This window comes from Hemiscyllium ocellatum, chromosome 23 (genome assembly GCF_020745735.1).
Source record: "Hemiscyllium ocellatum isolate sHemOce1 chromosome 23, sHemOce1.pat.X.cur, whole genome shotgun sequence".
Taxonomy (NCBI): domain Eukaryota; kingdom Metazoa; phylum Chordata; class Chondrichthyes; order Orectolobiformes; family Hemiscylliidae; genus Hemiscyllium; species Hemiscyllium ocellatum.
Window position 1 is genome coordinate 49,040,347 of NC_083423.1, and position 25,920 is coordinate 49,066,266.

The 25,920-nt window shown below is 42.2% G+C and overlaps 1 protein-coding gene across 3 annotated transcripts in view; it reads right to left on the reverse strand.

Annotated features, from left to right (window-relative positions):
- LOC132826927 (1-phosphatidylinositol 4,5-bisphosphate phosphodiesterase zeta-1-like) overlaps nucleotides 1-25,920 on the reverse strand; it is a 146,114-nt gene that overhangs the window by 82,858 nt on the left and 37,336 nt on the right. For 2 of the 3 annotated variants that reach the window (XM_060843228.1, XM_060843227.1), the window contains exons 1-2: nucleotides 1,874-1,971; nucleotides 1,435-1,666 (exon numbers count right to left, since the gene is read on the reverse strand). The exons of the other annotated variant lie outside the window; for it this stretch is intronic. In XM_060843228.1, the coding sequence (XP_060699211.1) occupies nucleotides 1,435-1,666; nucleotides 1,874-1,936 (295 nt within the window). In that variant the 5' untranslated portion in view covers nucleotides 1,937-1,971. Of the gene's footprint in view, nucleotides 1-1,434; nucleotides 1,667-1,873; nucleotides 1,972-25,920 lie in introns of those variants that run through there. 3 annotated transcript variants of the gene reach the window in all.

The following is a 25,920-nucleotide window of genomic DNA, read 5'->3' on the forward strand; positions in this document are numbered from 1 at the left end:
CACTGAGGAGTAGCAGATGGAGTTTAATTTAGATAAACGTGAAGTTCTGCATTTTGGTATGGCAAATCATGGCAGGACTTATATGGTTAATAGTTGGGCTCCTGGAGTATTGTCAAACAAAGCGACCCAGGATACAGGTGCATAGTTCCTTCAAAGTGGAGTCACAGATAAATTGGGTGGTGAAGAAAACTTTTGGTATGCTTGCCTTCATTTGTCAATGCATTGAGCATAGGAGTTGGGACATCATGTTGCTGCTGTACAGGAGATTGAATAGGCCACTTTTAGAATACTAGTCTCCCTCTATAAGAAAGATGTTCTTAAACTTGAAAGGGGTCAGAAAATATTTACAAGGATGTCGCTGTGGTTGGGGCGGGTATTGAGCTATAGGGAGAGGCTGAATAGGGTGGGGCTGTTTTCGCTGGAGTATCAGAGGCTGAGGGATGAACTTATAGAAACTTATAAAATCATGAGGGGCACAGATAGAGTCATTAGACAAGGTCTTTCCCCAGGGTAGGGGGGGTCTACAACTAGAGAGCTTAAGGTGAGAGGAGAAAGATTTAAAAGGGACCTGAGGGGTAACATTTTCAAGTAGGTGGTGGTGTATGCATGAAATGAACTGCCAAAGGAAATGGTGGAGGTGGGTACAATTACAAGATTTAAAAGACATCTGATGGGTACATGCATTGGAAGGGTTTACAGGGATATGGGGCCAAATGCTGGCAAATGGGATTGGATCACTTTAGGATATCTCGTCGGCATAGATGGATTGGACTGACAAGTCTGTTCCCCTGCTGTATAAATCTATGACTCTGTTGTTTTCGTATGGATTTTTTTTCTCAGAAATCAAGAGGGGCTGAATATTTGAATTTATTCAAGGCTGAGTTTGACAGAGTTTTGATCGGCAAGGGTTATGGGACAGCAGGAAAGTGGAGTTGACACCCAACCAGTTCAGCCATAAAATCACTGATTGGAGTGTGGAATAACTTCAAAAGAATAGAATGGCCAATTTTTATCCTCACTTTAAAGCCACAGAGAAAGTTCAAGTATTATAGACAACCAAGCAATCAATAAACAAACGCAATAAAAATTGTGCTAGGGAGAGATCTGTGGTGAGTTAGGGATCTTGTGTCCTGACTGGGACAATGAAAGATAGCTAGGAAAGGCCCATTGTACTATGAGGACATTATTCAAGATTTGGACTGGTTTGGGGAGCTACCTTAGCAGGGGAGGGGGGAGGGGAGTGGCCGTGTCTGGGTTGTTAAGGGGAAGAAGATCCATTTCTTTTCTCAACAAATCAGACCATTTTGCAGGAGGCTTCAGCAATAATACCAACAATTAATTTTGTTAGAAAACCAAAGTCTAACTGGGAAATGACAAAGTGGTGAACACTGTTGGTTAGATTGATGAAAGAACCTTTTTGAAAACCATACTTACTTCTCATCATTGGCTCATGGTTGTTAATTATCGTTAAAGCTGTGTGCTCATCTGCATTGCTCTCATGCTGATCATTTTTGAGGAAATACAGTAGATCAGAAATTGTCATGTTTTTGCCATCTGAGCTATATTGCTTAAACAGGTCACGAGGTTCAGTTCGTTTGGTGAAGCCTTTATACATGAAAAGAACGTCTTCTGGCCCAAAACTCCGAAATTTAACTTTGTCAATTGCCTAAGAGAGAAAAACCAAAATGATACAAGGCAGATCATAAGGTGTACAAATTGTCATGGAAATTATACAACCATCTAAATTTGAGACATGCTGCAATTCCAATTGGCATTGCATTGCTACTTAGGATGCCAACATGAACCTGGTAATCGTGCAGAAGGTTTAACTGAGTATTGCCTATCCTCATAGCTTTTGTACGCCTGTACTGACCTCACGATGGGACTCTGTGCAAACATTGATGATTGGAACGTTGAGTTTGTGTAATAACGCCATCGTTTGCAGCAAATCGATGTTTCCATTTCTGAAGTCGTATTTAATAGCCCGGAGGAGCCATCTACGGAAATAGGTTAAGAATTTCTACTCTATTTCTGGTGAGTGATTCACTAATTAACATAAAAAATTCTATACTCAGGCAAAATTCCACTAATTCGGAAAAACCTTTTCACACCCCAAATGCATCAATCTCGTGATTCGCTTACTAATGCCCTTCGGAAAAGGCTCTATCAAATATGTTTTCGGTGATATTAGCCTGATCGCACCAATTTAGAAGTTAGTAAATACACCTTCGCTTCTCTTCAGGCAATGTCTCAGTTCCATTCCACCCAAACACTCGAGAGTCCTAATTTTACTTCGCGTATTGTATGCGTAAACAAACAATTTACAAACAATTTAAAACGTATCCAACATCTCTTTTTGTTAAAAAAAAGGATAAATACGGCTGCGAAAGGATACTCGTTTTCCTTCTGAGCTTCGCATATTTGCGAAGGATATTGAAACTCCTGCATATTTGGTGAAATTATACTGTATAAGCTTTAGGTTCCGCTGAGTTTTGTGTATCGACAATAGATATGTCATTCCAGATCCTTTACTCCAATCGGTAGGTCATGCCAAGCAGCAAACAGTTCACCGTTTACAAGGGGGACGTGAAAAGGGGAGGCTTAAATCTGGTTGGCAGCGATGAGCTCATAGATGGGACATTTATTACAAACTGACCCAGTGACCCAATTGAGAGAGGAGCTGGCTGTGAGCTCACGACTCAGTCAATGGCGATTATTGCACTGATGTGGGCTATAACTCACTGCCCTAGTTTAAACAGTTAAAAATCACACACCAGGTTATAGTCCAACAGGTTTATTTGGAAGCACTACCATCAGGTAGCTGAAGGAACAGTGCTTTGAAATCTAGTGCTTCCAAATAAACCTGTTGGTCTATAACCTGGTGTTGTGTGATTTTTAACTTTGTACACCCCAGTCCAACACCACATCATATCTGTTTAAACAGATAACAGTTAAAACCATCCAGAAAGGATGTTCTTTTACTCTGAAGTGTCAGGATGTGGAGACATTGGTCCAAAAGCTGGTGAAAGCAGTCAATCATATATTTTTAAGGGGAATTATATATATTGAAAAGAGGAGGATTAGGGAGAGTAAGAATAGAACACACTCTTTGGTTTAAATGAGCTTTAATTGTGGCTCAGTTGTTCGCATTGTTGTCTGTAAACTATAAGGTCATGAGTTCAAGTCCTTGTGAGTGGATGAACACCAGTGCTGTAGGAGAACTGTACCGTCAGAAGTCCTGCCTTGTAGATGAAATGTTGAACCAACTTGGATCCCCATCTGTCAGTTGTAACAAGGTCCAATAGCATGATTCCTGATCAATATTTACCTTTAGATCACCACAAAGAAATAAACGATCTGGGGGACATTATCATATTCTCAACCACACATTTAGAGTAAAACAAGATGTTGGCAGAATACAAGTGTTAAGCTGTGATCCTGATACACCTGAAACAGATAAGAGGTAAATACTCTATGATTCTGCAAAATATCTAAGAAAGAGCTTGTATATCTCTGACGTTTTGTATGAACTCAGAATGCCTCAAAGTGCTTAACAGCCCAACAAAAAAAAGTGATCACTTTCTCAATGCAACAGTGTAATACTATAGAACAGCTTTGGGTTACTTTGGATACAGTTGCTGAGATACTTATGCGTGTGCCTGTGTAGCATATTGAAGTGAAACAATGTAAGCTGTGTGTCTGGTAATAAGAGCTGAGCAACCATTTCAGAAATCTCAATACCAAAGTACTTTAGGAAGAGAGAATGTGTGTTTATCTAACTCCCCACCATATGCCAAAGTACTTCACATTCAGTGCTGCTGTATAGACAAACAGGCAGCCAAATCAGAATACAGTACCGAAATACCAAATAAACTGAATGACCACCTCAACTGGTCTGGTGCACTGGTCAAGGGGAATGCTGGTCAAGACACTACGTCAATTCTGTACCATTTTTCAAACAAAAATTCATGTCTAAGACAGCCTCTAGTTTCAGTGATCTGTAGAAGTTTTCTGAGGACTGTACTTTCACAGAAATAAACACAGTAGATCTTCTATCTACTTGTACAATGGTGAAAGCAATGTGTTTTTACAAATTAAGCAACATTCCAAGAAACATCAGCTTGAAGCTCATTGAGAACCTGTGTACTGAAATATTACATCTGTCTAGTAATGAAACTGGAGCTTGGAGCATTGGAAAAAGGGAAGGAAAATCGACTGTTTTGAAATGTGCAGGAGAAAGGCAAGAAGGGTAACCTGATTAGAGAAAAGAATGAATGAGAAAAATATAATGCTGGGAGAACAAGATAACTCTCCAATAAGATCAAGAGGTGACAAATGGTGTTCTCTGGACATGTTCTCCACACAGAAGGGTTAGAGTGTCGCAGCGCAGGCAGAAGGATGAGCAAGAAACCAACAGTGATAAAAGCACCTGGACAACTTTTCAGAGACTGGATTATCCAGAACCCAACAACAGAGTCATCCACTGTTGCCATCATTGGAAAATTTCAAAGACTCTGGTCACTTCTGTCCATCAGCATGGCTCTTATTCATTGTGATATCCAGAAGCGTAACAGTGACAGCCCTTCATGATATGATTTCAGCTCTTGACAGGCATGTGACAAGGTGAGCCAAGGTATTGCCAAGATTTAACCTGTACACAAAAGCAGGACAAATCCAACCTGACCAATTACCATCCCATCAGTCTGCTCTCAATCATAAGTAAAGTGATAAAAGGTGTGATCAACAATGCTATCCAACAGTCTGCTCAGCAATAACCTGCTCACTGACATCCAGTTTGGGTTCTGGCAGGGCCACTCTGCTCCGGAACCTATGATAGCCTTGGTTCAAACATGGACAAAACAGCTGAATTCCAGAGAGAAGGTGAAAGTGAGAATGACAGTCCTTGACATCAAGGCCACATTGCCAGAGTGTGCCATTGAAGAGCCCTACCAAAACTGAATTGATGGGAATCAGGGAAAAGACCTCCCTCAATTTGAGTCATACCTAGTGCAAAAGGAATATGGTTATAGTTGAAGGTCAGTCATCCCAGCTACAGGACAGGAGTTCCTCAGGCCCAATCATCTTCAACTTCTTCAATCACTTTATCATAAGGTCAGGAGTGTTCGATGATGCACAACATTTAGCACCATTCTTGACTCCTCAGTTATTGAAGTAGTCCATATCCAAACTTGGAAAGACCTTGCCAATATCTAAGCTTGGGCTGAAAAATGGCAAGTAACATTTGCATTGCACAAATCCAAAACAACGACCATCTCCAATGAAAGAAAATCTAACCAGTGCTCCTAGACATTCAATAGCATTACCATCACTGCATCTGCCACTGTCAACATTTGTGGGACTTACCATCACTTAAAAACTGAACTTGTCTTGCCATATAAAATGCTGCAGTGACAAAAGCAGGTCAGATTCTGGTATTCCTGCAGCTTTTCATTCACCCTGACGCTCTGAACCTTACAAAGGAATAAGTCAGGAGTGTAATGGAAGACTCCATTTGACTGGATGAGGGCACCTTCAAAAATACTCAGGATGTCCACTGAGGACAAAGTTATCTGCTTGATTGGTATCACATCCACAAACATTCACTCCATCCACTGCCCATGTACAGTTCCAGCAGCATATACCATTTACAAGATGTATTGCAGAAATTCAGTAAATTGTTTTTAACACCTTCCAAATCAATGGCCATTACCATTTAGAAGGACAAGGCAGCTGGTAGTTAAGGATACCATCACCTAGAGCCCACCCAGTCCTCTCTCCACAGCGTCGCATCATCCTGATTTGGAAATATATCACTATTTCTTCTCAGTCACCAGGTCAAAATCCCTTCTTGAAGTCTTTGTGGTTCTAGTTACAACAAATGGACTGCAGCAGTACAAGAAGGCAGCTCACCACCACTTTCTCAAGGTCAATGAAGGATGGACAATAAACACTGGCCCAGCCAGCACCGTCCAAATCCCATGAATAAATAATTTTTAAAAATCTCAGATTTTCCAGTTGAAACTGTCAGCAGCCACTCATCATTGTCAAACATATATCATCTGCTGGAGCTTGTACGTGAACAGTTCATCCAGAAATTCAGAATTTGTTTGCAGTGATTCCTTGCTCCTGCACAGAGTGGTGCAGGGGTAAGTGCAGCAATATTTAAAATCTCATGCTGTGATATTTGATAGTCACAGGCGAGGTCCTGGAAGACTGCAGGTTGGCTAAAGTGGTGCCACTATTTAAGAAAGGTGGTAAAGACAAGCCTGGGAGCTATAGACCAGTGAGCCTGACATCGGTGGTGGGCAAGTTGTTGGAGGGAATCCTGAGTGATAGGATGCACATGAATTTGGAAAGGCAAAGTCTGATGGAGAACTAGCCATTTGGTTACAGAACTGGCTCAAAGTTAGAAGTCAGAGGGTGGTGGTGGAGGGTTGTTTTTCAGACTGGAGGCCTGTGACCAATGGAATGCTACAAGGATTGGTGCTGGGTCCACTACTTTTAGTCATTTATATAAATTATTTGGATGTGAGCATAAGAGGTATAGTTAATAAGTTTGTGGATGACATCAAAATTGGAGTTGTAGTGAACAGTGAAGAAGGTTACCTTGGATTACAATGGAATCTTGATCATATAGTCCAATGGGCTGAGCAGTGGCAGATGGAGTTTAATTTAGATAAATGTGAGGTGCTGCATTTTGGGAAAGCAAATCTTAGTAGGACTCACATAATGGTAAGCTCCTAGGGAGTGTTGCTGAACAAAGAGACCTTGGAGTGCAAGTTCATAGCTCCTTGAAAGTAAAATCATAGGTTGACAGGATAGTGAAGACAGCGTTTGGTATGCTTTCCTTTATTGGCCAGCTTATTGAGTACAGGAGTTGAGAGGTCATGTTGCAGATGCAAGGAGATTGGTTAGGCCACTTTTGAAATATTGTGTGCAAATCTGGCCTCCTTTCTATCAGAAGGATGTTGTAAAACGTGAAAGGATTCAGAAAAGGCTTCCCAACTCAGGCGACTGAATGTGTGGAGTTTGCATATTCTCCCCGTGTCTGCGTGGGTTTCCTCCGGGTGCTCCGGTTTCCTCCCACAGTCCAAAGATGTACAGGTCAGGTGAATTGGCAATGCTAAATTGCCTGTACTGTTAGGTAAATGTAGGGGAATGGGTGGGTTGCGCTTTGGCGGGTCGGTGTGGACTTATTGGGCCAAAGGGCCTGTTTCCACACTGTAAGTAATCTAATCTAATCTAAAAGATTTAAAAGGATGTTGCCAGGCTTGGAGGATTTGGGCTATAGGGAGACGCTGAACAGGCTGGGGCTGTTTTTCCTGGATGAGGGATGATCTTATAGAGGTTTATAAAATCAAGAGGGGCATGGATAGGGTAAATAGACAAGATCTTTTCCCCAAGGTGGAGAGCCCAGAACTAGAGGACATAGGTTTAGGGTGAGAGGGGAAAGATATAAAAGGGACCTAAGGGGCACCTTTTTCATGCAGAGGGTGATGTACGTATCGCGTGGGCTGCCAGAAGAAGTGGTGGAGGCTAGTGCAATTGCAACATTTAAAAGGCATCTGGATGGGTATATGAATAGAAAGGGTTTGGAGGGATTTGGGCCGGTGCTGGCAGATGAGACTAGATTAGGTTGGGATATCTGGTCGGCATGGATGAGTTGGACCAAAGGTTCTGGTTCTATGCTGTACATCTTATGACTCTATAACTTATCTGTGAAGTCTCTTTGGGATATAAATGCAAGTTACTGTAGTTGATCATTACAATGGTAATGGTATTCTGTGACAACGAAGAGTAAATCTCCATTTCTGCTGTGCTGAAAAATATGGCCATTGGCCACAACAGAAAGAAAAAATAATTGGCAGAGAGTTAGATTTATCTATGACCTCATCTTAGTATTTGCAAATGCTTGCTCAGCATCATCAGTAGGAGTTTGAGAACAGCTCACCTCCTTGTTCTTCTGAATTGCTAGAAATAAGGGACTAAAAACTAAGTGAAAAAAGTAAAGGTGGTGGAGTTCATTAAGTTATATCACACTCCATAAATATAAAAAATCCAGCTGATTTCAATCTTGAAATATAATTTCACCAGCACTGATATAGAAGGCATGTGGTGACAATTAACACCTAGGGTAAATGCTCTTAGCGTTTAAAGAGTTTTACAACACTGTGATAAGCATTTCTGATTGTGCAATAATAAGTCTTGTAATTAAAAAGATATGTGTGTTTAACAGTTATGTATCATTAGGGCCGTTAAGGGAGTGATTTTACGCTGGCAGGAATTTTGATATCAATTCCAAGGGCTCACAAATCCAGATGTAGATTTAAAATGATAGCAAATATGTTATACAAGTGTTCTAAAATGTTCATATTAACTAGTTAACCATGTTAATGTTAACTAGTTAATCATCTTAAATAGTTACTGGGCTAAATATACTTTATCTTCTGTTGAGAATTCCCAACTAATTCCAGTCTCTTAATAGCTTACAGTTGCTAATCTCCCCAGCAGCTATTCATATGCACTTGCCAAGAACCATGTGGTGATAATACTGCTGAACTGTTTCTTTATTACAAGGCATGCCAAAAGAAAATCTTGCTTTGCTGGACAGTAATAGGTTGAACTCTATGTAGTCCAGTGCAACATTCCTTTGCGTCACAGCATATATCATTATAATTTACTTCATAGTGATATATAGTCTGCAACAAGGAGAAGGAAAACTGGTTTCAAACCTCTGCTGCCTTGTGGTCAGACCCACACGTGGGAAAGGCTTCAGGAGAAAAGCTCAAGGAAAAATTCAAAGCCAGGGCCCTGAAGGCAGTTCGTCATTATTTACAACCTCATTCTGGCAGCTCCTGCGATGGCGCTGGTACCAAACTGTAAAGGCGTTGCTGTTCCTTCAGATTAGCCAGTGTCATGGAGAAGATAGAACATGCTGCATGAGCAACAGCTTGTTCCCCCATACCACACCGCTGAGGCTTGCATCCTACCACCACCACACCTGGAGAGGACAGTCCAGCTTTGCCCGCAGCATCGACACAACATGGAGGGCAGCTGATACCAGTTTTAAGTCATCGCTATATTGGCGTAGAGCGCGATGCCAGGGGTTGCTCTTAGTGGGAGGGATTTTCGGATCCCACTGGTCAGCTATCACCCACCTCAAGCTGGCCAACCCCCAGCCAGTGAGGTGCTGTCCCGCCACAATCTGCTATTCTCATTGGATGCATGGGGATTAGGAATTATCCGAACAGCAGATTGCAATCACCGCACCGAGCACCAAAACCAAACAATAAAAGAGTCCAGCTGTAAAACTGGGAAGTTGGAAAATCCAGACAATGATGATCGGCCTCTCAGAAAACTTCTAGGGTATCAACTCAGCTGTCATAGCTACCCTTCAAGAAACAAGGCTGTCAGAGGCAGGCTCACTGAAAGAGAAGGACGACACCTTTTACTGGCTGGGGAAGGGCTCTGATGAGCCCAGAGAGCACGGAGTTGGCTTCATAGTAAAGAACAGCCTGATGAACACAGTAGAACCAGGCAGCAATGGCTCAGAGTGACTCATGACTTTTCGCTTCAATTCCACTGCAGGCTCAGTCACCTTTATCAGCATGTATGCCCCGACACTGTCCTCCACGCCAGACACAAAGGACAAGTTCTACGACAATCTTGCTCCCCTCATTAGCAGCATCCCTAGAAAGGAGCAACTTGCTATTCTGGGTGAGTTCAACACCAGAGTGGGTGCAGACCATGACTCGTGGCCCTCCTGCCTTGGGCATTTTGGTGTGGACAAAATGAATGAGAATGGACAGTGACTGCTCGAACTGTGCACTTACCATGATTTATGCACCACCAATTCCTACTTCCAGACAAAGCCTCAGGACAAGGTTTCCTGGAGACACCCGCGCTCAAAGCCTTGGCACCAACTTGATCTGATCCTAGTTAGATGCACCGCCATCAAACACCTTCTCCATGCACACTCTTAGCATCGTATGTTGCAAGATCAGGCTGTAACCTAAGAGACTCCATCATACTAAACAACATATCCCAGCCAGACCTTATGCAACAGTTCTCAAAGGCTTTTGAGGGAGAACGCAGTACCTTGCCACATGGAGACTCTGCCACAGAGAAGTGTGAAACCTTGCGGGATACCAGGTACCGCACATCCCTGGCTATCTTTGGGGAGAAGACCTGCAAGATACACGACTGGTTTGAGGCCAAAGCAAACGAGATGACTCCTGTCGTTGAAGCCAAGTGTGCCACCTTAGTTGAGTACAAATGGTCAGCTAGGTGGGTTGAACACTACCCTGATCTCTACTCCAGAGAGTATACTGTGTCTGCTTCAGCACTTGATGCCATCATGTGCTTGCCGACCATGGATGAGTGAGAGGCAGAGCCATCAGTAGAAGAACCCAGCAAGGCCATTGACAGCTTGGTCTCAGGTAAGGCCCTGGGTAGCAACAGGATTCCTCCTGATCTGATCAAGTGCTGCAAGACTAGCTTACTGCTCCCATTGCATGGAGTCCTCTATCAATGCTGGTAAGAAGGAGCTGTACTGCAGGCCATGAAGGATGCCAAGATCATTGTCCTCTACAAGAACAAGGGCAAGAGAAACAACTGCAACAACTACAGGGGCATCTCTCTCCTCAAACACTGTCAGCAAAGCTTTTGCTTGAATCATCTTGACTCCCCTGTAGAACCTGGCAGAATGTGTATACCCAGAGACACAGTGCAATTTCCGAGCTAAAAGGTCAACAGTGGACGTGATCTTCTCCCTTTGCCAATTGCAGAAGTGCAGAGAATAGAAAATGCCCCTGTATGTTGTATTCATTGACCTCACCAAGGCATTGGTCTGGTCATCAGAAACGGCCTTTTCAAGATTCTCCTGAAGATCAGCTGCCCACCGAAACTGCTGAGCATAATCAAATCCTTCCACAGTAACACAAAGGTTACAGTGCAGTTCAACGGCAGCTCTTCTGAGCCCTTCGACATCTGCAGCAGCGTCAAACATATCTGCATCCTTGCTCCCACAGGCTTTGGGGTTTTTTTTCCTGTGCTCCTGAAACATGCCTTTGGCACTGCAACAGAGGTGATTTACCCATGCACTAGATCAGATAGCAAGCTGTTCAACCTGGCCTGCCTCAGAGCCAAGACAAAAGTACGCACAGCACTCATCACGGACATGCTGTTTGCCGATGATGCTGCAATTGCAACGCACACCCAACAGAAACTCCAGTTACAGATAGACTGCCTCTCTCATGCTTGCAAGGATTTCAGGCTGACTATCTGTCTGAAGAACACGAGCGTTCTGGATACAGAAGCACTGCTTGTCATCACCATCGATGACTACAAACTCAATGTCGTCCATCAATTTATGTACCTGGCCTCTACCATCAGTGACAACCTATCCTTTGACGCAGAGATCGACAAGAGGATCAGGAAAGCAGCCTCAACTCTTGTTCACCTCATGACTTGAGTATGGACAAATTCCAAGCTGACAGTGAAGACAAAAATGTCAGTCTACAATGGCCTGCATCATAAGTACACTGCTGTACGGCAGTGAAACATGGACTACATATGACAGGAGAGAACACCTTCCACTTGAGTATCTGCCATAACCTGCATATATCCTGGCAAGACAGTGTCCAAAGCAGTGGTTCTCTCTCACACAAGCCTTCCCAGCATGTACACTCTGCTTAGGCTGCACAGACTGTGCTTGCTGGTCCATGTCCACCGCATGGAGGACAGCCGCATCTCAAAGTATATCCTCTATGGAGGGCTTGCATTCAGGAAGAGATCCACTGAGCGTCTGCAGCTGCACTTCAAGGACGTCTGCATAAGGGCCATGAAGGCACTTGATATCATTATGGAGTCCTGGGAATGGCTTGCAGCTGACCACACAAGATGTAGAAGTACCTTGAATCAACACCTCAAAACAGAAGAAAAGCTGATGAGTGCTGCAGTAGTCAAGCAGGCATGAATTGAATTGAATTGAATTTATTGTCACATGTATCGAGGTGCAGTGAAAACCTTTGTCTTGCAAGCAATACAGGCAGATCACAGAGTTAAGTAGGATAGATAGTAAATAATAGGTAAACCGCGGTAAAAACAAAAACACTGGTACAGCCGAATGTGAAGAGTTTGTGAGTCCATTCGGTATTCTAACAACAGTGGGGTAGAAACTGTTTGCGAAACCTGCTGGTGTGTCTGTTCAGGCTTCTGTACCTTCTCCCCGATGGTAGAGATTGTAGAAAAACATTGCCAGGGTGGGATGGATCTTTAAGAATGCTGGCGGCCTTTCCTTGACAGCGGGCCTGGTAGATGGATTCTAGTAGAAGGAAGGTGTGCAGCAGCTCTAGCAGATCAATGACCACATACAGACGTGACTTCTGCGACAGGGACTGTCACTCCAGTATTGGTCTCTTCGGTAACAAGCAATGTTGCTTCAGGGAAGCAGAAAGCCAGAACAACGGGTGCAATCCATGGTCAGCCATATCCAAAAGGGGCCTCACACAGAGTCTGCAATTCACTGTATAAAATTCATCATCATACAACTCGAGTAGAATTTGTTGTGGTGAATGAGGTTGGCTTCATTGGTCGAAGCCTGATTGCTCACTTCTCCTTTGAATGCAGAACATGCTGATCTACACATCCTATTTACTTATCGTTTTCTTTTCAGGGGACTGTACTCTGGCTCTGCTGATAATTGCTGTTTTTAATATTTTTGTTATTCCCTCCTGCTTTTATTGCTGAACTAATTTTCCTATGTCCTGCCCACCCATCCACTCTCTTTTCCCTCAGTTGTGTTTTTTTTCTAAACTTCAGGTATTTCTGATCATTTTTGACCAGAAACTCAACTGGACTAGCTATGTAAGTACACTGTGACCACAAAAGCAGGTGAGAATCTAGAAGCTTTGCAGCAAGTAACTCACATCCTGACTCCACAAAGCCTATTCACAAAGGCATAACTCAGAAGTGGGATAGAATACTCCCCACCTTTCTGAACATGCGCATCTCTAACAACACTCAAGAAACTTGACACACTCTAGGTCAAAGCCTCTTGGCACCACATCCACAGACAATCACTCCCTCCAACACCAATGCTCAACAGCAGCAGTGTGTATCATCCATATGATGCACTGCAGAAATTCACTAAGGATCTTAGACAATACCTTTCAAATCCATGACTTCTACCATCTAGAAGGGCAAGGACAGAAGATTCATGGGAACATTTGGGGTGGCACGGTGGCTCAGTGGTTAGTACTGCTGCCACACAGCACCAGGGTTCAATTCCAGCCTCAGGCGACTGACTGTGTGGAGTTTGCCATTCTCCCTGTGTCTGCGTGGGTTTCCTCGGGTGCTCCGGTTTCCTCCCACAGTCCAAAGATGTGCAGGTCAGGTGAATTGTCCATGCTAAATTGCCCATAGTGTTAGGTGCATTAGTTAGAGGGAAATGGGTCTGGGTGGGTTACTCTTCGGAGAGTCGATGTGGACTTTTGGGCCGAAGGGCCTGTTTCCACACTGTAGGGAATCTATTCTAATCTAAAACATGACCATCATTAGGCTTCCCTCCAAGCCTTTCACTGTCCTGACTTAGAAATAAACTTTTCTAAGTTTTCTGATTAGAAATAATACTGTTCCTTCAGTATTGCCTGTTCAAAATCCTAGATATCTATTCCTAAAGACATTGTGGGTCAACCTACAGCACATGGACCATAGCAGTCCAAGAAACTAGCTCATTATCACCTCCTCAATGGCAAATATGGTTGGGCAATTTGTGGTATGAAGCAGAGAAACAAGCATAAAATCCAGGCTGACATTTCAGGACTGTACTAGGGGAATGTTGGACCATTGGAGCCACAGTTATTTACAGCACAGACAGAGGCAATTCAATCCATCATGCCCATGCCAGCTTTCCATGGAGCAATCCAGTTAATATCAGCAGTGTGTTCCATCTACACAATGCATTGCAGAAATTCACCAAGGCTCCTAAACTAGCAATATTCAAAACAACAACCATTATCATTAAGAAAGACAAGGGCAGCGTAAATATGGAAACAACACGATCTGCAAGTTCACCTCCAAGCCATTCACTCCATCCTGACTTGGAAAAATATCATCATTCCTTCGGCATCACTGGTTCAAAATACTGGAACTCCCTAAAGGCATTGCGAGTCAACCTAAATCAAATGGATTGCAGCAGTTCAAGAAGACAGTTCACAATCACCTTCTCAATGACAATTAGGTGTGGGCATTAAATGCAGGCACAACCAGTAATGCCCACGTCGCAGAAATGCAGAAGTTTTTTTAAAATCCCACTTCCCAGCTGTACTATCCTAGCTCTGAAGTCTTTTCACCCATCATGTTAAAGTAATTTATTTAAAATCTCTTATAATATGCTAAAATGAGTGTGCAAATATTCTGCTCTACTTGATAATAAACTGTACCATGTTTAGCCTGGAAATAATCTTGCAAATGACATATATCCCTTGGTCTGGATTGCAAATGTACCTATGTGTTTTAGAATGCTCTGAGACTTCATGGGGAAAACAGCATAGGCCAAAGATTTTACTGCTACCCCACAGGTCACAGTTCTCATTCCTATTATCAAACCTTTGTTAGCTGTGAGTGGAAAATTGTTTGGCTCTTCATTATAGCTGCAGCCTTCTGGTCATACAGATAACTCCTCTACAGAATTAAGAAAATGATTCCATTAATGAGATGTCTAGAAATAAAGAAGGAATGGTGCAAATGACGCATAGATAGAAATAGATACATAGCCCAGTAATAGGCCATTCAGCCCTCAAACTTGCTCCACCATGCAATTATATAATGGCAATCTTCAGAACTCTAATTATCTGTGACAGCTTCAGATGCCTCGTCAGCCTTCGCTGATGAGGCGTGGAATAATAAATGTAGTCCACAGCAACAAAGATGTATTTAGAAAAGGTTTCACAAAATTATCACCGAACATGCAAATATTATGCTTAGTTCTTTCAGAAATGTATACTGCATGAGGAGACTGTTGTCAGTAAGGTTTATTTCAATTATAGACTGTAGGGATGAAGTGCTTGTGTGACAAAGTACTCCGCGCAGCATTGTCATCTTTTCTGCAAGCCTGTATAAAAATTTAGGTTATTCAGACATTTTTTGCTGTGGTAAGGGGAGAGGGGAATTCAATTATATTTGTGAAGTAACTCGAGAGAGGCCAGTATCCTGTCACCATGTCCCCTGTTATTTACATGTGCTTAGTACTTGACACTGGTCTGACTTCCTCAGAGCCAGCTCTCAGAGTGGGAACAGAATCTTTGGCACTCCATTTATGTCTGTCAGACAGGGCTCACTGATTAGACCAGATTAACAGCCCCAACCAGGTAACTCATCTTCTATGAGTCCACATGGCTGACCTGATTACAATCACTGTAATTTTCATATCTCTTCTACAGTCGATTTATTGGGCAGGTTTTAACAAGTAATTGCGTGTGGGTGGAGGAATGGGTGCTGGTTATTATAGTGATAACCTTTACGGAAATTGATTCCCATGGATGGCTTCAATGCCATTGGGCTGCTTGTGAGCACCCTTTCCAAAGTGTGTGAGAGTGCAATGTGTTACCTATTAACAAAGATTAATTACTTAATGGGAGCAGTATTGGCGCTGACTTTACTGTTTATGGTGAGAGTCAAAAAGTTGGTTCTGGAAAAACACAGCTGGTCAGGCAGCATCCAAGGAGCAAGAGAATCAATGTTTTGAGCTTAAGCTCTTCATCAGGAATGTGTTTACGATGTGGCACAGAGGTTTATCACGTTTACTGAACTCACCATGGAAGCAAGTCAAGAGCATGGCTCTGGTTGAGGGGGTTAACCAATCCCGAGGAAGAGTGGCATTACACACTCAGTGCTGACAGCTACATCTTGACTTGTTTATAGAAAAGGAATGTTCATAGTATTTGTTCGTGAGAACTAACTTTCGAGATATTGGAGGTTTTAATAGTCAGGATGGGTATCATGCCTTCTTAGATGTGACTTTGAATGTGGAAAAAGATGGGCAGAAACAGCTCCTACTGCAGTTCTCTGCTCACAGACCTGCAACTGCACAAGACATAGGAAGAGTAGAGAAGTACAGGATGCAAGAACGAACTAGAGAGGGTGGAGACAGATGCAGAATTTCTGTCTCATGTCCAAACAATGGTCTCTCAGGAGACTCATAGGGATGGTGTGACATAGTAACAGACATCTGCAGCCCACTGGAGGATGACCTGCTACCACTTGGATTTGGTGGCAGTCTGCCACCAATGGTTGTCAAAGTCATCATCACTCTCATTTTTTTTGTCTCTGCCAGAAACCATGGTAGAATTTCCATCAGCAGCAAATATATGGCAGGTGATCTTACCAATGCCACTTCTCAAAAACTTAACAAACAATACTCATAATAAATACTATACCTTCTATACCATCAACAGATTTTTCAAATCAGAAACCATTCATATTGGAAATGCACTTTAGGTCCATTGACAGATCTGGAGGTGTCCTTCACTGTGCACCAGACAGGATATTGGTTTGCTGAACTGCATTTTGAACAGTGTTGTGCAGCAGGAAGAAGGGTGAGATTTGCTGAAGGATCAAGTCAGAGCTCAAATCCTCTTTGAAGGATCCTGAGGAGGAGGAAGAAGATGAGGAGAAAGGTGACAATGACACCCCACACCTACACTCCCATCCACCCAATACCACAGCACAAAGGAATCCTGCAAACAACCAACCATCACTTTCTCATCCCTGTTGTTCACCATCAATTCAAGTTTGTCCATTCACCATAAAGCAACTTAAGATGCCACTTGTAGATCACAACACAGGATGAGCAAGATGGGTGAGTAGTGCAGGTAACAAATATTAATGTATTTTGACTAAAAGACAGAAACCAAGCAACAAATAGCCAAGGCACACTTCTGAAAATATATTTATTCTTCCTTTTTCCAGTATTGTACATCTCTGCAGCACAAAAACCTGTGTATACTGCTTCTGTGATCTCTGCTCCGACTGCTGTGATGTTCTCAGCTGACAACCTCATAATGTTGGAGAAAGTGAGGACTGCAAATGCTGGAGATCAGAGTCAAAAAGTGTGGCACTGGAAAAGCAGAGCAGGTCCAAGGAGCAGGAGAGTCGACGTTTCAGGCATAAGCCCTGCAGCAGGAATGTGGAGCCCAAAACATCGATTCTCCTGCTCCTCGGATACTGCCTGAATAGTTCAGTGCCACACTTTTTGAACAACATGATGTTGTACACTGTGAGGGCCCTGACAAAGACCACTCCTCTCACACCTGTGTATGGCAGATTGTCCATTGGTTGACAATCCAGCCTATTGGGTATTAGTTAGTGAAGTGAACAATTATGGAAGTATTTTAAGGCAAGTCCCCATTTTTATGTTCCACATGCCACTATCCTTCTACTGAACCAGCCACACTTCACTGCTACAGCTGGAGAGCACTTTACTGCAGGTCATTGGATACTGAAAGGCGATGACATTAGATGGTTTCTTCAATAAGATATACAAAGTCTATTATTCTTATTATTATGTAGGTTATCCTCTCAATACTGTGGAGTGTTGGTCATTATTGCTGCTTAACTACTTCCTAGTTTTATTAGATTAGACTCTCTACAGTGTGGAAACAGGCCCTTCAGCCCAACAAGTCCACACTGACCCTCCAAAGAGTTACCCATCCAGACACATGTCCCTCTGGCTAATGCACCGACACTACGGGCAATTTAGCATGGCCAATTCACCTGATTAGCTTGAAAATGAAGCATAATATCTTAACCGGATCTGTATTTTTAAGTCCAAGTACCCACATTTGTTCACTATCCCTAAATACCCTTGAATAACTGAGTTTATTGTAGTGGTTCTGTTCGCCGAGCTGGAAGTTTTTGTTGCAAACGTTTTGTCCCTGGCCAGGAGACATCATCAGTGCTGTGGAGCCTCCTGCGAAGCGCTTCTTTGATGTTTCTTCCGGCATTTATAGTGGTCTGTCCTTGCCGCTTCCGGGTGTCAGTTTCAGCTGTCCGCTGTAGTGATTGGTATATTGGATCCAGGTCGATGTGTCTGTTGATGGCATTCATCCACAAATTCCATGCCTCTAGGAATTCCCTGGCTGTTCTCTGTCTGGCTTGCCCTATGACAACATAGACAGAGAACAGCCAGGGAATTCCTAGAGGCATGGCATTCATCCACAAATTCCATCAACAGACACATCGACCTGGACCCAATATACCAGTCACTACAGCGGACAGCTGAAACTGACACCCGGAAGCGACAAGGACAGACCACTATAAATGCCGGAAGAAACATCAAAGAAGCGCTTCACAGGAGGCTCCACAGGAGGCTCCACAGCACTGATGATGTCTCCTAGCCAGGGGACGAAACGTTTGCAACAAAAACTTCCAGCTCGGCGAACAGAACCACTACAACAAGCACCCGAGCTACAAATCTTCGCACAAACTTTGAACTGAGTTTATAAATCTTGGTTTTGAAAATTCTAATTAATCCCCAGATTCAACAGCCTTTTTAAGAGACAGAGTTCCAGACGTTTCATAACTTCTCTGGAAACAATTAGTTTCTGATATCACCCTGAACAGCATGGCTCTAAATGAAAGGTGATCTGCTCTTGTTTTGGACAACTTTACCAGAGGAAATACTGAGTCTATCTTTTTATCCTATTAAATCCTTTAATCATTTTAAACACCTTGGTTAGATTGCCCCTTCATCACCTTTACTTGAGGGAATTCAAGCCTAGACAACATAACCTATTCTTGTAATTCTAGGCCAGTTGCTGCAGAAACAACTCATTGGCTTAACTACAAGACCTAGCCCTCAAAATGGACAGGTCTCTCATGGACGGGAATAATTGGATGTTTTCCATTTGTTTCCTGTGTGGCCTATATCTAGAGCTGAAATGTACTATGTAGTTTACAGCAGGATTCCCTGGATAGTAATCACTCTGGCTTTTGCTATTCTTCTTGCTGAAGAGCATAGAGACTCAATATAACACAACTACTAACTATTCCAATTCATATCAAGGGACTCAAAGTGGGATGCAGCTATCTGTGTATGGCCCAGTACTACATTGGCTGTTACAACTAAACGCATTGGGAGACTGTCATTTTTATATCGTAAATCCTTAGTTTTCTGGACACACTAGAGCTGGAAGATATAATTATTAGACAATTCTTATGTCAGTATATAAAAGTGTAGATATAGAAGTTTTGTATAAAGACCATTCTTCAGATACTATTCATGTCCAGATTAATCCAAGAAGCAATGTAAAGTGCGCAACAGCAATACTAAACCGATGTACAATGATATACAGTATAGGCCTGTAAAACTTCGTTGTAGTTCAAAATATCCTTCATGATACAACAGAATAATAATTTGAATGAAATGTCCACAAGTTGTAGGGAAGCCATTCAAAAATAGTACTGTGTCCAAAATTTTAAGACCATAAGCAATTTAGAAATTGGAATAAACTGATTTTATATAGTGTATTTCAAGATCTCAAGCTTTATTAAAGCATTTTGCAGCCAATTAATTAGTTTGAAATGTGGCACATCATGTTATATAAGGGAAACACCGTTGATGTGTACATAACAAGATCTCAAAAATATGCAAGGGGATACATGATCAGATTATCCCTCAATCATCAAGTCTAAAACAGATTATGTCCTCTATCCCCGATTGCTTCCTATCTCTTCATATTGTTAACTAACATTTTCAATCATGAAAATTTCATTTGACCTAACACTACAGCCTTACAAGGTAAAGAATTAATGATTTTAACTACACTTTGTTGGAAGAATTGATTTTTGATTTCACTCCAAAGTGGCACAATCTAATTAGAAAATCATACATTGCATTTTCTGGATTCCATTACCAAAGGAACCAGATTCTCAGACCAGATTTTCACATCTGAACACTAGGCTGAAATAAGTTGAACAGAATTTAAAGATGGGAAAGAGATCCAGATAAGGGATTCCCAATCCCCATTCCCAATATTGGAAATTTGCAGAATATGTATGTGGGTCAGGGACCTGCACGCTACTCGTCTAATGTTGTTGGTACCATTGCATGGCTAACGTGAGTACTGCAGATGCTGGAGATTAGAGTCGAGAGTGTGGTGCTGGAAAAGCACAGCAGGTCAGGCAAATTCTGAGGAGCAGGAGAGTCAACGTTTCAGGCAAAAACCTTTCATCAGAGATGAGGCTATGAGCTGAGGGGGTGGTGAGGTAAATATTGGACATTGCAGCCATGCTAATTTCTACCATTTTGCTTGGAGATTTCAATTAAAGCAGTATAGAACTGTCAAGTCAAAACAACAGCACTTTTAAAAGGAACAAAGGCAGTAAGCACATGGTCTACAAGGGAGAGAGATAAAGAAACCTACACTGCTAACTGAATTGCAGTGAATCTGCACAGCTACTGCCTTTGCTGTTTGAATTCATGTTTACTGGACATTGGAGTGTGTCTAGGAAAATGTAACCAACAGTGAAATTTACAACTGATCTTGGAGGAATCAGTTTGGGAGAGGTCACAGCACAGAAACAGGTAAGTAAATAGTTTTAAGTACAGCCTTGCTGTAAATCTATAATAGTGAGTAGAGTGATTATATGTTTTTATTGGGATCTGTCTCTTGATTAAATTTTAAAAATATAAGCCACAAGTATTAAGTTAGCCTGGGGCAATGTTTTGTAGAGCAATAAGACAATGCTATTTTTGGGGTCTGTAGATTGGAAGGAGCAAAATGGCCTTTATTAGAGTGAAATGCTCTTCTTGTCGGATGTGGAAGTTTTGGGAGAGTTTAAAGGTCACTGAGGATTATATCTGCAATAAAAGTCATTGGTTACGAATCCTATCAGATTGAATGGATCAGTTAGAAAAACAGTTAGAGGCAATGAGGAATTTACAGAGTTAGGAGGTGTATTGGATAGCAGTGATAGAAAGAGAGAAAAACCACTGATACAGTCAGGTAGATGGGTTAACTCCAAGAAAAATAGGAGAGGTAAATGGGTAGTACAGGAGTCTTCTGTGGTTATCCCCTTTTCAAACAAGTGTGCTGGTTTGGAAAACATAGGGGGTGATGGATTTTCAGGGGAATGCAGCACGAACAGCCAAGTTTCTGATATCAAGCCTGGCTCTAATATAATAAGGGGTACATCGAGTTCCAAGCAATCGATTGTGTTAGGGGACTATCTGATCAGGGGCACAGACAGATTGGTGTGTTGCCTCCTTGGTGCCAGGATCAAGGACATCTCAGAAAGGGTGTCAAATGTTCTCAAAGGGGAGAAGGACCAGCAGGAGGTCATTGTATACATTGGTACCAATGACATAGGAAGGGGAAAAGGATGACATTCTGAAGGGAGAAAATAGAAAGTTAGGCAGGAATTTTTAAAAAAATCCTCAAGGGTAGTAATATCTGGGGATTACTCCCAGTGCTCAGACCTAGTGAGGGTAGAAATAAGAGGATAGAGCAGATGATTGCATTGAAGAGCTGGTGTATGGGAGAAGCATTCACATTTTTGCATCATTGGGATCTCTTCTGGGGTAGAAGTAACCTGTACAAGAGGATGGATTGTAACTGAATTTGGAGGGGTCTAATATACTGGCAGAGAGATTTGCTAGAGCTGCTTTGGAGGATTTAAACTAGTAAGGTGGTGGTGGTGGGTGTGTGTGTGTGGTGTTGAGACCCAGGGAGATAGTGAGGAAAGAAATCAATGTAAGACTGGTACAGTTGAGAAAAGAACCGAGTCAAACAGGCAGGAACAAAGCAGAGAACAATGTAGGACTGATAAATTAAACTGCACTTATTTCAATGCAAGAGACCTAATAGGAAAGGCAGATGAACTCAGGGCATCATTAGGACCATGGGACTGGGATAACAGCAATTACAGAAATGCAGCTCATGGATGGACAGGACTGGCAGCTTAATATTCCAGGATACAAATGCTACAGGAAGGACAGAAAGGGAGGCAAGAGAGGAGGGAGAGTGGCATTTTTGATATGGATGAGCATTATTGCTGTACTTAGGTAGGATATTCCTGAAAATATATCCAGGGAAATTATTTGGGTGGAACTAAGAAATAAGAAAGGGATGATCACCTTATTTGGATTGTATTATAGACCCTCTAATAGTCAGTGGGAAATTGAGAAACAAATTTGTTGGGAGATTTCAGTTATCTGTAAGAATAATAGGGTGGTTATGGTAGGGAATTTTAACTTTCCAAACCTAGACTGGGACTGTCAGAGTTTTAAGGGTTTAGATGGAGAGGAATTTGTTAAATGTGTACAAGAAAGTTTTCAGAGTCAGTATATGGATCTACCTACTAGAGAAGGTGGCAAAGTTGATCTACTCTTGGGAAATAAGGCAGGGCAGGTGACTGCCATGTCAGTGGGGGAGCACTTTGGGGCCAGCGACCATAATTCTATTAGTTTTAAACTTGTGATGGAAAAGGATAGACCAAATCTAACAGTTGAGGTTCTAAATTGGACGAAGGCTAATTTTGACAGTATTGGGCAAGAACTTTCAAAAGCTGATTGGGTGCAGATGTTCACAGGTAAAGGGATGGCTAGAAAATGGGAAGCCTTCAGAAATTAGATAATAAGAGTCCAGAGAGAGTATAATTCCTGTTAGGGTGATAGGAAAGGTTGGTAGAGGTAGGGAATACTGGAAGGCTGGTAGAGGTAGGGAATACTGGATGCCTGGAGAAATTGAGGGTTTGCTTAAGTAAAAGAAGGAAGCATATGCCAAGTATAGACAGGAAAGATCGAGTGCATCCTGAGAAGACTATAAAGACAGTAGTAGTAGTATTCTTAAGAGGCAAATCAGGAGGGCAAAAAGGGGACATGAGATAGCTTTGGCAGAGAGAGTTAAGGAGAATCCAAAGGGTTTTAACAAATACATTAAGGACAAAAGGGTAACTAGGGAGAGAATAGGGCCCCACAAAGATCAGCAAGGCAACCTATGCGTGAAGCCGCCAGGAGGTGGGAGAGATACTAAACAAGTATTTTGCATCAGTGTTTACTGTAGAGAAGTACATGGAAATGGTAGAATGCCGGGAAATAGATGGTAACATCTGGAAAAATGTCCATATTGTGGTGGTGGTGGTACTGGATGTCTTGAAACGCATAAAGATAGATAAATCTCCAGGACATGATCAAGTGTACCCGAGAACTCTGTGGGAAGCTAGGGAAGTGATTGCTGGGCCCCTTGCTGAGATATTCATATCATCGATAATCGCAGGTAAGGTGCCGGAAGACTGGAGGTTGGCTAAAGTGGTACCATTATTTAAGAAAGGTGGTAAGGATAAGCCAGGGAACTATAGACCAGTGAGCTTGACGTTGGTGGTGGGAAAGCATTTGGATGGAACACTGAGGGACAGGGATTTACACATATTTAGAAAGGCAAGGACTGTTTAGAGATAGTCAACATGGCTTTGTGCATGGGAAATCATGTCTCACGAACTTGATTGAGTTTTTCGAATCAGTAACAAAGAGGATTGATAAGGGCAAAGCAGTAGATGTGATCTATATGGATTTCAGTAAGGAGTTCGACAAGCTTTCCCATGGGAGACTGGTTAGCAAGGTTAGATATCATGGAATACAAGGAGAACTAGCCATTTGGATACAGAACTGGCTTGAAGGCAGAAGACAGAGGATGGTGCTGGAGGATTGTTTTTCAGACTGGAGGCCTGTGACCAGTGAAGTGCCACGAAGATCAGTGCTGGGTCCACTACAGTTCATCATTTATATAAATGAATATGAACTAAGGAGATATAGTTAGTAAGTTTGCAGATGACACCAAAATTGGAAGTGTAATGTACAGCAAAGGTTACCTCAGATTACAACGGGATCTTGACCAGATGAGCCAATAGGCAGAGAAGTAGGAGATGGAGTTTAATTTAGACAAATACGAGGTGCTGCATTTTGGGAAAGCAAATCTTAGCAGGACTTATAGATTTAATGGTAAGGTTCTAGGGAGTGTTGCTGATCAAAGAGACCTTGGAGCGCAGGTTCATAGCTCCTTGAAAGTGGAGTCACAGGTAGATAGGATAGTGAAGGCAGCATTTGGTATGCTTTCCTATTTTGGTCAGAGCATTGAGTATGGGGGTTGGGAGGTCATGTTGCAGCTATACAGGACATCGGTTAGATCACTTTTGGAATATTGCATGCAATTCTGGTCTTCTTTGTATCGGAAGGATGTTGTGAAACTTGGAAGGGTTCAGAAACGATTTCCAAGGATGTTGCGAGGGTTGGCGGATTTGAGCCATAGGGAGAGGCTAAATCCACTGGGGCTTGTTTCTCTGGAGTGTCGAAGACTGAGGAGTGACGTCATAGAGGCTTATAAAATCATGAGGGGCATGGATAGAATAAATAGACAAGACCTTTTCCCTGCAGTTGGGGAGACCAGAACTAGAGGCCATAGATTTAGGATGATAGGGGAAAGATGTAAAAGGGATCTAAGGTAGTGGTTGAAGCTGGTACAATTGCAACATTTAAAAGGTATCTGGATGGGTATACAAATAGGAAGATTTAGAGGGATATGCGGGCAATGGGAGTAGATTGGTTGGGATATCTGGTTGGCATGGATTGTTGGACCGAAGGGTCTGTTTCTATGCTGTACGTCTCTATGACTTTATGATTCTATAACTGTCATGAATCATGGGTAAACCATGAGTTGGAGGCAAAAACTGAATAAAAGTTAAGTAGAAAGGTGTTGCTTAATTTACATGTTTTTGTTGAGGACATTTTGGCATAGGTTACATTTGTTTTTACTGCTGTTAAGACGGAACTACCGTCCCCGGTGTTCGTTTGAAGGAGAGAGACACTGGATCTGATTCAAAATATAAGCTTTTACTGAGAGAGAGAGACGTACGCAATACAGTGAGATATTTACTCCTCACTGGAGAAGGCGCGTTCTGAAATCTTTCCAAAAACCCCTGCTTGATATATTGTTTGCTAAGCTAACGCTACGTAATCACTCACACACGTGATCTCTCACAGACAAAGGCCTCCTGTGAACAGGCCTCGGCCTTGGCAGGTATCCACGAGATGGTCTGTCTTGTAAACAAGGTCTCCGAGTAAAGGCGGCCATTGTATTGGTCTGACCTTGGTAGTCCAGCTGCACAGGCAGTTTCGGTAAACAGTCCAAACAGCAGCTCCGCAGCGCCCCCCGATTTCCCAAGCAGCAGCTACAGGTCTACCCTCCCTAGGGGTATAGATGTATATCCCAACACTACAGTGAGTGATAATAGGCTTTCTTTTGTTGTTTAAGGGTTTCAAGACCTTAGAGCAATCTTGTGATGATGTCATGGAGCTGAACATCACAGATATAAACAGGACAGTGTGGATAGTTTTAGAACAATCTAAACTGGAAGATTCAAAATAGCACATAAATTTGAACACAAGCAGAAGATTAATTAGTCCTCCCTAATATAATTGTAATGTCAGAGTCTGATATATCTATTACCATGTATAACAGTATTCACTTTCATGTATCACAAGTAGTGTTACTTTGAAGTCTGGCACTGAAGACAGTTCTGGAAATTGTTAGAATCCATAACATTTAGGATGTAACATTCAGACATTTGGAAAGACAAGTACAATCCACCAGAGTCAGCATGGGTTTATGAAACGTAAACCATATTTGGCTAATTTTCCAGAGTTCTTCAAAGATATAACAAGGAAGTAGATAATTTTAATCCTGTAGATGTAGTGTATCTGGACTTCCAGAAAACATTTGATAAGGTGTTGCATGAAAAGTTAATACACAAGGTAAGATTACAGTGGGTTATGAGTAAATTATTACCTTTTATTAGAGGATTGGTTAGCCAACAGAAAGCAGAGAGTCAGGACAAATGAGTCTTTTTTCTGATTAGCAAGAT